At 40.1% G+C, this 12,122-nt stretch overlaps 1 protein-coding gene across 1 annotated transcript in view; it reads right to left on the bottom strand.

Annotated features, from left to right (window-relative positions):
* cadps2 (Ca++-dependent secretion activator 2) overlaps positions 1-12,122 on the bottom strand; it is a 104,299-nt gene that overhangs the window by 66,846 nt on the left and 25,331 nt on the right. The window contains exons 7-9 of the mRNA XM_062390381.1: positions 8,963-9,029; positions 7,881-7,989; positions 6,705-6,905 (exon numbers count right to left, since the gene is read on the bottom strand). Coding sequence (XP_062246365.1) covers positions 6,705-6,905; positions 7,881-7,989; positions 8,963-9,029 — 377 coding nt within the window. The remainder of the gene's footprint in view (positions 1-6,704; positions 6,906-7,880; positions 7,990-8,962; positions 9,030-12,122) is intronic.

The raw sequence follows: 12,122 nt of genomic DNA on the forward strand, positions 1-12,122 counted from the left end.
TGGTTTTGCTAGAAGAAGCTATAGGATCATCCACCTCAATGTTATAACATCACATGAACAAACATGACGACACGGCTGCACAGATTCCTTCAGTTAGCTAAACCCCTGAAGAAGTGATATATAAATGATCATTCACACATCAATTTTTGCTCAGCAGTGAACTGAAGTGTAAACACACACACACACACACAGCCCTGCATTGGCAGTGCTGCGGTTAATAGTTCCCACCTCGGTTGGCTACAGATCCTCTGTGAAGCTGTCATTTCTCTCGCATGACACAAACACTGGCCAAAATGGACGACGTGAGGAAAACACTGGAAGAGGCTCACAGAGTCGGGAAGGGAAAACACACAACACACGACTGATTGACTGCAGCAGGAGATCAGGCTTCATGAGCACAGCACACGTCTTCATCAGGCCACATCACTCCCTCTGGTATTAAAGCTCCTACAAGAACGTAAGACTTCAAATATTCTTCAACCAGAAACCAAGAGAGCTGCACAGATCATCACTGACCAGACTGAAACCACTGCTAATAAATAAATACATTTGATTTTTATAGCGCATATCCACAAACACAATTTAACTGACTTTATTGTCTCACAAAATATCTGATCAGCATACTGCTGGATGTGTTTTGTCTTGTATAATTAACAGTACGTATACAAAGCCAGGACATATAGATATAGATACAAAGGAATTGGAATAAAGTATCCAAAAGAATCCTCCCCTTATATGGATCAGAACTACGAATTGATGGGTTCTTCCCTGACCCATACCACATCTTTCCACCACATTTTGTGGTGATCCAGTCGTTCTTGCTTACAGACAAACCAACCAACAAACCAAGGGGGTGAAAACCTGTCCTCCTATGCAGTGGTGAAATAGCTGCAATGATTTCCTGAAGTAGTTGACCACTGTAATTCAGCAAATTACACTCAAACAGAAAAGGTAACACATTTGTTTGGGACTATTTTCTGGGCGGATTAATCCACATTTGATGCTATAGTGACTGTTTGGGGAAGCAGGATGGTTTGTATACAATTTTACAATTTTGTCCTAATAATACTAATACTAATGTGTGTTCATGGTGATGAAGGAACATGTCCCCCAGTGCAACATTATGGTTCATTGTTATGTATTTAATATTTCTTGGAAACAACGCATCTCTATGACTCAAAAGAACATGATACATCAGCATGAATATACAGAACAACGATTTTTACTCTGGGTATTTTCATTAGATACATTAAACAATAAGGAAGAAGAACATCACCAGACTTATACTCTACATGACCGCTGGTGTATAGTGAAGTCATTTCACACAGCACTACAGACATTTTGAGCTCTTCTCACACATTGGGCAGTACAGCGCCTGCAGCAGCAGATGAAAACGAGGCTTCAGGGTCAGCGACAGAAGAATCAACAGACAACAGGAAAAGATAAAAGCAGCAGAAGAGGTGCAGGGCGTCCCGGCCTGAGCAAGCCTGGGTTCATTTCCAGTCCTTTCAGGCGTCCTGTTAATGGCCCCGGCAAATGAAAAGCCTAACACTCTCCACCCGGCCTTTATTGTAGGAGTACATTTCGGGATGGGAAGTTTCTGAGTGTGACACATGGCCCCACAAAAGACCACGGCTCCCTGAAGAATGCCGGTGCTGTTTTCCACGCCTGTGACGCCCGCGGCCTCGTGCCCGAGACGAGCATTAGTGATCGCTTTTTCATTAACGCTGCCATTTTGTTTTTGTGTGGATGCAGAGAAGCCTGCAAGGATTCTCAGACGTTTGTGTTTCGCCATCCCCCTCCTAACTCTTTTCTTTTGTCACTTTTGTCCGAACAAGAAAAAAGGAAAAAAAAGACAACAAATGTGAAAATCTCCACAATCAACTTCCAATCAACGCTCCTCTCTTTTCCTTCTTTTCTTCTGACTCTCCCACTTTTCTGTATCTGGGTGCCCTTTGGCTCTTGTGGCCTGCTTTCCCTCTGTCCAATTCCGATGTAGGTCATTTTACATTCGTTACCTCCAAAACACGGGATTGTCCTTAATGTAATTTAGAGAAAAGACAGGGAGCGAAGGAAGCGACTCTTAAGAAAACGAGACAAAGAGATATAGATTAGTGCTGATAATAAGAGGAGGGGGGGAGGAGGGGAGTATTGATTGTGGGACAGACGGTGGAGGGGTGATGTCGATCCGTGTCAAGTCCAACTTTCAGCTATTATCTCGTGTGTGTGTGTGTGTTAAAGGACAAGGGTGGGGGGGTGGGTGTGTGAATAAGTGTGTGACAGAGAATATGGACGGATGTCAAAGCTCCTGGCACAGATGGTGTGATTGTGTGTCAGACTGACTCCAGGTTTCTTCACTTTGTGTTTTGAGAAAAGTTTCTCATCAGTGTGATGGTCACATGCAACATGCAACGTTCTGCCAGTACGATCGAGCCTGGTTTATTTGAGACTAAGATTATTCCAGCTAATGTGTGCAGTTGCATGATGGAAGAAATTGTGGAATTAAAAACAGAGGTTTCTTCTTTAACTCTACGACACTGATGTACAAACTACGCTATTCTTTTTATTTATTTTTTAACGTCTTGGTAACATATTTACGACATGTCAGGACGTGTGTGCGTGTGTGTGTGTCTGTATGTGTGCGTGTGTGTGTGTGCGTCTGTGTGTGAGGTAGGAGGATGATTTTCAGCACTCGATCTTTCCATATCCATCTTGTCTGGGATCCATTGGTATCGTCACAGCAACAGTCACATCCATGTGACACACTACTGTGAGAGGTGGTGCTGGGCGCTGATGGCAGGTTATTGATGCAGACAAAGAGGAGGAGGAGGAGGAGGAGGGCAGAGCACGTTTCAGTTTCAGGTGAACTGGCCAGAGAGATGTGACTTGATCTGCCCGTCAGAGCATGGCGGTGACGGGGCGAGCAGAGATGAAGATGTGGACAGACAAGCCCATCAGCCTCTGTCTGGCTGAGCGAGGCCTATTGCACCATAGAGCTCAAATGGAGGAAACCCGAGTGAAGTGGGTAAAAGTTTAGGAGAAGCAGATGAACACATGCTCAGCTGTTATGCTGTGTTTGGCCACTGAGTCCCCGGAGGGTTAAGACGAAAGGACAGTTTGGACGTCTCTCCTCAGGATCATCCTCGATGTCAAACTGACCACCTGCTTCTCAAAAACACATCTGACAGGTGCATCTTCAGGAGTGAGTCTCAGCCCCCATTCAGGCCCATCTGTTCATACTGAAGATGGAATTCACTGTCTGTTTGATAAAGTGAATTTCAGGTGAAGGGTCACAACCAAAACTCCTCACAGCCTTTGATGATTTCCACTTGTGTGAACTTTCTGGGTCGTTTGAACGCTGGTCCACTTGAATGGTGTGGATGGAAGCTGCTGGCCGCATTGCACAGGCAGAAAGGTGACGGGAAGTGCTATCTGCTGGAGATCCTTTGGAAAACTCACACTTGTCTGTTTGTCCTTTTCTTTCCTTTTGTTTCTTACATTCTTTGCTAGAACTTCAGGAAAAGGTTTTGTTTTTTCCATTTCAACAATCTCACATTTTTTCCTCCATCGATGTAGGTGTCCAGTTTCGTAGTTAATAAATCTTGGACCATTTTTTTTATTTTTGTTTTATCTGGCATATCAAAGGACTAATATCTGAATTTGTAAACTTTAGTACAGCTTGATTGAAAGTAAGGGGTATGTTGGCAGAGGTATGTGCTCTACTAAGTGCCATCAAATTCATCCTTACTTTGCATGGTCGTTCTTCTAACCAGGTTTCTTTAATTTAATCTAACCATTTCACTAGTGCTTAAAGATTTGAGCATCTGTAGGTCTAATGGTCGTTGGTTAAGGTGCACAACTGCCACATCAATGGTTTGATTCCTGCCTCGGGACTACCCATGTTAAAACAGTCAGACATTTTCAGAGGACTGATAATTGTGTGTGAGCAATAGTGTTAACAATAGAGCTGAATCTCGTTAAATGTGGCTTCATAAGGGAACTCTTAGTGGAGGTATGCACTAAGTGCCATTCTAGTGGGAATTTAATTACAGACAAATTACTAAGTCACTTTTGGAATTCTCTTTTCGCACTATGAATGTTAAAGACATTTCCAGTGAAAAAACTGAAAGACATCCGAAAACGGAGAAGAGCAGATACCTGAAAACCGAGGCTGCGAATTCACAGGGCAGGATCCATTCAGCATGGTGACAACAATAACCATCTGCAGAGGCCGAGTGTGTGTAAGATATCCACGTGTAAACAGCTTTCATTATTTGCTCTCACACGCTGGTCAATGAAATCTGCAGCCGCCTGCTCGCTCTTTATGCTCCGAGACCTATCCAGAGACAAAGCTGAAACCAGTCCTAAAACTCTATCGAACAAAGGAGAGATGTTGTGCCTCTGCTCTCATTGTCTCACCTGTTCGCTCCCAGATGTCAACACTAACACAGAAGAACAAAGTATGATTTTATTCATGTTAAATAACCCATCTTTGTTTGTTTGTGTGTGTGAGCGTTTCTGTGTGTATGTGCATGCCTGTACAAATCTAGCCGTTAATGCTTTCTAACCTCTGCCTTTGATTTTTATGTGCAGAGACAAAAATACAGGTTCATCAACACAATGGTTATTAAAGCGAGAAAAATTTTCTGTCAAATCTTTGAAACGCACACAAACACACGTACACATTCACACACAGAGCGGCACTTAGCATCCAGTTAAGAGCTATTTCAGGGACACCATCCATTGCCACCTGCAAATAGCGTGTCAGCACCTCTTGCCATTAACTCTTCAATATCTTCCATTAAATGCTAATGAGAGGCGGGAAGCGGGCTGCCGCCACACCAAATTACACAAATGCTGTAACAATCAGCCCTAACTATGAAGCAATTCATGTCACAATGCTCGGCAAGAGGGGGCGGCTGATGAAAACCTGACGCTAAAAAAAAAGATAATTGATACGAACGAATGGTTCACAAAAAGAGACAAGATGTGTGTTTACTTGTTTGTGTTTAAGACAAAATATCACATAGGTCTGTCAGAAAGCAAAGACAAATGAAAATGGTGAACCAGTGAAATAGAGGAAAAAAAGACCAGAAAAGAAAGAATAATTGGGGCGTGTACAGTTTTTGACCACTATAAGCAATGTAGAGCAATGTTTTGACTTGTGATTCCCAGGACTGTTTGTTGCTGATCAACTTAAAATAACACATATGGATGTAAACAATGAAGCCTTAGGGTTTTAATTATTAAATGGAAATATTATTTTTAAAAAGTTCATGTTTTATGATGGAGAAAATACATTCAGCCTGTTTGTCCGACCTTGAGGGAAAATGCAATGAGTGTCTTGCGGAATTAAGTTTGCGGAAATAGGAGGAAAGTGAATGGGACAGCAAATTTGAAGAATGGACATAAAGAACGAACAGGACAAAATAAAGACAGAGGGAATTAATTGTAAAATGATGCTGTAGAAGAAAATGTGACTGAAAGAAAAAATAATGGACAGAAGCCATGAACGACAAAAAAAGTTGGACTTGGGAGAGGTATGGAGATTGATTAAAAAAAGCCACGGGCGACAGAAAGAAAGAACACTTTAATGAATGAGGAAGCAGGACCGAATAGAAAGAGAAAATAAAAGCAGGAAAAAAGGAGGAATGAATAACCGGAAAAGTTTATTATTATTTTGTCTTCATCTGTCTAGCATTCTTCGGACAAATCCAAAACCTCCAATAAATTCAGTCTAAGATCCCACTGTCAGTCTTAGTCTGTCTGTCGTGAAAGACAGTTCAAGTTTCATCAAGTCCAAATTATTGTAAAATTAGAAAAATGAACAAAATAGGAAAGACATAAAGGAATAAAGGAGTGTTTGGCAGAAGAGAAAAAAAAGCTCTGATGAAAAGTGCGGATGGATTAGAGAAGAAGTTAAAGAATTAATGGAAATAACATGTGACAATGAAAGACGTAGAGCACAACTAATGGCAAAAGTGATGAAAAGAAAGAGTTTAAAATAAAGATCAAAACCATTCAATTTCAGACATTTTTGGGCAAATTCAGCATGTGTCAAGTCTGTATCGACAAATTCAAGTGGAACTGAGGTACACAAGTGGCCATGACTGCAGAGACACCTCACTTGCCAACTTGTATATAAGACTTTGATGAATTTAAGTGCTTTTTCAAAAAAATCTGTCCAGCAGATCCTGCAGAGCAGGATACAAAATACAATAAAGAGCTATTTAATGCCTTTGTTTAAAATAATAATAAAGTTTATAATCTACAAAACTCAAATAAGACAAACAGACTCTGGGGGAAATCAAAAGCCCGAAGCCTCATGAAATCGTACAAGCTGCCAACGAGCTCACGACATGCTAACGTCATGCTGACGGAAAGCTGACGAGAGGCTAACGTCTATTTGACAGACAGCTGACAACAGGCTCACGTCATGCTAACGACAAGCTGCATATATTTTTTGTGGGGAAAATGGGACATTTACAGGATGAGAGCCTGATACCACACTGATACAAAGAACCTCACACACAACGTTTTAAACACCTCAACATTTTACAGTGGATATACCTTCAATCCCAAAGAACACCTCTACTATCTACACCTTTATGAAAGGCACCATCAGACTTAATTGCCTTCACTTTTATTGCACAGTCGTAGCTTAGGATATTTGACAAACACAGCTAGTGAGGATCAGAACCTACTGATGGGAGATGCTGGCTTCTGAATTCCTCCTCTGCAGTTTGTGGTTTTGTTCTGCAGCGGTGGGACTGGTTTGTAGGACTGTCCGGTGGCCCGGTACATGGCCTGGACCCACAGCAGCCGGTCCGGCTCATCTTCACAGGCAAACATCACCAGGTCGCCCTCCTTCACTGCATTAAAAAACACCCGACCACCCTGCAGACCTGATGGGAGAAGAGGAGGAGGAAATAAGATCGAGTTTGTTTTTAATCAGTCAGATGTAATGCGATATGTGCCAGAGAGCCTAACCATTATAATATCCAGTGTAAGAAGACAGTAGCCTGTGTGGGTATATGCTGTTACTGGATGCTGTGTCCAAACAATGTAAACTCCTAAAGTAATTAACATACTCAAAATTACATTTAAATTACTGGCAGTTTGAAACATTTGATATTGTCATCATGATCAATGAACAAAAAGAGCTCGGTGAAAATGGAACTTCTGGGTTCTGTTCCAGAAAATAAGAAAAAACATTTGTCACATTTGTAATAATTCAAATAATTTATAACAAATAATCCAGCCTTCAAACAGAGCAGCAGTTCCAGCAAACAGTTTTTCACATGAGACGTAATCAGGGGTTGATATATATAGAGCTGCCAAATTGAGAAGGTTTTGTGATCTCAACGCTTATAATGCAAATGTAACCTGGGCATATATAATATTAACTGTGAGGATATGAATTTATACTCAGTGACATTTGTATTTTTGTAAGTGTAGTTGTTCTGTTGTGCGATCGATGACATGTAAGCAGGGAGCACATCATGTGGTTATCTCCATATGTTTGGATGGGAGGTGGCTTAAAAAACACACACTAAAGTTCCTTTTTCATCTGGTCCAAAAAACATCTAGACAAACTCCTCTACTGGCAATAGGAAAAAATTCAATCTGCTTTGTAGCAGGTTTACCCGCATTTTAAAAAAGCATGTATATTTTGATGTAAAAGAGGTATAATATCTGTGTTATTAAACATTTCTTCTTTTAGCAACCTGCATTGGTAGTGTCCCCCACAAATCCAAATCAGCAAAGCTCTACTTGTCAGTACAACAGTCATTGTGAGCAAGTGTGGACATTTGAATTCTGATACAGTGGCCTGCAAGTGATGTTGGATGGAGCCAGTGAGAGAGCGGAGGTGTCTGTACCTGGCTGAGGGTCACAGTAATCCACTGTGTAGCCCTCCAGCTGCATCAGCTCCTGAGGTTCAGCCTTCTTCTCTCGGTAGCTGCACATGGCGAATGTGTACTGACTCACCTGCACGACAAACACACAAAGTGACTCACAGCACACACAGCAGAAGCCGATACAGTATCAGTTGTGGGCAAAACCTACTGTATGACAGCAGTGACAACATGCAGTGCAGTACTTGCAGTACATCAAGCCGATGCTTCACTTTCTACAGAAATATTGGTTTTAAAATTAAAGGCATGGCTAGTGAAACAGGTTAAAAATGTTCTTTAATAAAACACTACACAGAATAATTTTGAAACAAGTGGTGAAAAAGAGTATTTATGAATTTTTGAAATGTTCTCAAACACTCAATGAACCATTGACATCCTCAATCAAAATCAATAAATCTAAGTGATACTCAATCAAACTAAACCTTTTGATGACTTTAGAGGACTTACAGTCTGACACACGGAGGTAACCAGAGCTTTCTTTTGAAGAGAAAATACATTTTCATTTTAATCTCTACCATTGCTCTCAAAGACCCTGAGTGATCACAAAGTACTTTGAATGTAAAAAAAAACACATCTGAAATGAAAAAGAGTAAAGGAGACTTTCAGAGACCAAAACTTAAATAACTTTGCCGCAGCAGGACTCACATTTTCAGACTAGATGTAGAAACCTTTCAGCTGGAGCACACGATGTGAGAGGATTTTCTTTAATAACCTTAAACACTTTTTTTGTTTTTTTGTTACCTTTTTCGACTGGAAAATAAATAAAGGAAATTAGAGCTTTAGAAAGGGACGGTTCAATGTGAGGACATGTTTTCTGCAAAGGCTGTTGGCTGAATTGAATTCACTTTAAATACACAAAAACCTCTTTAAAATGTGTTATTTCATATTTCCACTGAGGCTGTTAAAAACAATGATTGGATTAACAGTTCATTACTGTCAAGACCTACTTTGTAACATGAAGTCTATCTTCCCCTAGCTCATTGAACAATGTTCACATTAATAACACATCCAGCATGTCATAAATCTCATTGGCTCGAGTTTCTTACCTGAACAAGAACAAAATATCTTTTTTTCCAGCGTTTCCAGACTCTCTGTCCTAGAGTATACAGATACCTGAAACACAATGAGGGACACAACATCAAACCAAAGCATTTATAAAGCAGGTACATTACAGGGACATTTAAACTTCACAGCCACAACATTTAAAGACAGCCATCTAAAATCTGAAAGTAAAACAATAAAAAGATTAAAAAGAGTGGAATAAAAGACGTAAAAAAGAGTAATTGAGGTAAAATAAACAAAAAGGATGAATCTGTACGAAAATGTGAACATAATTTGGAAGGGAACTGTGAAATAAAATCAAAATACAATAAAATACAATGATGTCTTGACCTTATAAAATAGTTAAAACTGCTTCTGAATAAATTGAGACACGACAAATTCTAAATTAAAATGTTCACATAAGAACACACGAACATGCATGTATCTGTGTAATCGGCTGGCGTTTCATGGGCCACATATGATAAAACAACGTTTGTATTAACTGTCAAGGTTGATTGAAAATGAGTGTCAGTGGTCCTGAAAACGCTGCTTTCAAGGTCAACACGGACATTTAATAATCACACATCATGGACGGATCACAGTCATCCAGGCACCCTTGAAATTATCAGAATAAAAGGAAATCTGCTCTTAGATGTTAAACCACAGAAGAGATGCGATGAGAAGAGAAGAATCATGATGGACAAAGCTTCCAAATGGACCTTGAGGTGAGATGGTGATGGATGAGTTCAGTCATACTGGAAGCTTTGTGTAACACTCTTGCCTTAATATCAGTCATTTATTTGCTCAATTCATTTATTTTGATAAATGAACAATTTATTTTGAATCCAATTTCTATCATTTTCACCTCACATTAATTACTCTACCAATAGTTATTTTGATAATTCAATGCTTCATTGCATCATCCCCAGCAAAAACACCAGGTTTCACCTTATGCTATGTTAAGATTGGAGTTAAAGATAAAGACATACTGAGAAACTGGGATGGGGATTTCTGTGATGAATTACTTAATAATGAATTAGTTGATTTGATCGATAATGAAAATAACTGCTGTTGCTGCCCTGCTATCCAAGAAGGTGATCATTTACACACAACTCATCTAAGACACTTAAATTAAGGGGTAGGACAATAAAAATCAAGGAAGGTGTCTGAAGCCACAAATAAGTAATTCGGCCTCATGACTGTAGTTTACGTGTTTAGCTTAAGCTGGGGACTTTTTAAAGAATATGAGCTTATAAACATTTTATAGTTACGATTTCTGACAAATAATTATGTTTGTGTGTGTTTCAGGTGTCAGATCCATCTTGTGAATTTCCTTCCCTAATCAGGAAACTAGATGGAGACAGTTATGAGTCCTGAACTGAGAGAGGCCATGACATAGATAACAGCTCGTTGAGGAAGTCTAGAGCAAAATAGAAGAATGACCAGCGTGGCCTCTCAAATCAATGGCTGCTCCCGGGCCTCCTGAAGCGTGGGATACAGGCAAGTGCAAGTGAGGAAAATCAATCGATGGCGAGACCTCTTTCTTCAGCCCTGCTGCCCGCCCTTAAAAAAAAGGCCTCCAGTCAAGGCCGTGGCACGTCTGGACAGAGAATCTGGGCCATTCTTCACATCCCGCACGGCTCTGGGTTAACACGAGGCAGCGCTCGCCGGCCACTTGTGATTTGGCCAACCGTTCCTCCTGCAGACTTTCAAACATCCATTCAGCCGCACAACACCACGGCTGCAGACGCCAAAGAGTTCATTGCAGGCATTTAACAGTCATCGCTGCAGAGATGCCGTCATTTAGCTGGATGTTCACACTCACATATTTATAGTACAAAGGGAAACTGGCCTAATTCTTTTTACAAAGAAAACTGTTTATCATCATTCAAGAATTTTTAGAAAATTTAATGAAGGTAGGTATGATATTAAATTAAAAAAAGACCGATAGTTGCTTGACAATAAAAACAGAATAACTTGTCATTGAGTTGACAGGAAAACGTGAATTCATCTCACCAAGCTGGCTAATTAAAGATTGTATATAATAAAATAAAATTAAATAAAAATCTCCGTTTTGGTTTGAAAGCCAGATTTCCTCAAATATATTTATCTATATAATTATATTTATCTTTTGGAGCCCACTGTGCATGTTTCCTATTTGTGCACTTTTTATTTGTTGGCCCCATTACTCCCTGAAAGTAAAATGCACTCTTGCATCTGTTGGCCTTTTAATGGATCCACGTCTTTAACCTTTTCAGATTCCTCACGGTTTTTCTTTTTGCAGCCTTAACCCAGGAAAATAAATAAATAATACAAATGCACCCACACATTTTCTGTTTGTGCTCTATTTCTTAGCTTAACAACACTCCTGCATCATATGGCCTCTTCTTGGACTCCATTTGTCCCTATTTAAATGCTGCATACAGACCCTGCATGCCCTTTTAGTCAAAGTCTCACAGATTGTGTCTTTACCAAATCTGAAGCCAGTAAGCCAAATTCAGCACTAAAAAAATATGGACCAGAGGGAGGCCAGACTCCCAGGGAGACTCACACTGACCCCTTGTGGAGAGTTTTGAAAACTGCACCTGATCTGTGTCCCCCTTTCTGTCAGTCAATGAGCTATCAGAGCTGCCGACTGCCACAGTTCGGTTTGGATGACAGTTCTAACGCAGAAGATGTTAACTGCTCCTCTGAACACCAGTTCACTGTAAACTGACTGACTCCAGCCAGATATACTTACAATTTTGAAACCAAAGAGTACAATTAGAAAATGGAGTGTCAAATACAACAAAAAATATCCAGGGTGTGTATAGCTTTCACACGTATTTAAGCATGCTTTACAAAACATTTATAGCCAATGTATAATTTTTTCTGCAAACAATAGTCTTAAATTTGTTTGTACTGAACAGAATCCTGTGTGAGTTGTGACAGCTGATTCACCGTGTGAGAATAAACAGGATGTAAAAACATGTCAACTTTAATGGGAAACTTTGATACAGTGTCATATAAGACAATCTGACTGCGGCGCGGTGGTGCAGGGATCTTTCCAAACCCATTGATTAAATCAGTATCAGATCATCTAAAATCATTTTTTAAATGATGTAAAAGTTGTGGTTGAACCCAAATCAAACTACCAGAGTTATACCTCCAACAAGCACAAACCTT

Source organism: Platichthys flesus, chromosome 6 (assembly GCF_949316205.1).
Source record: "Platichthys flesus chromosome 6, fPlaFle2.1, whole genome shotgun sequence".
NCBI lineage: Eukaryota > Metazoa > Chordata > Actinopteri > Pleuronectiformes > Pleuronectidae > Platichthys > Platichthys flesus.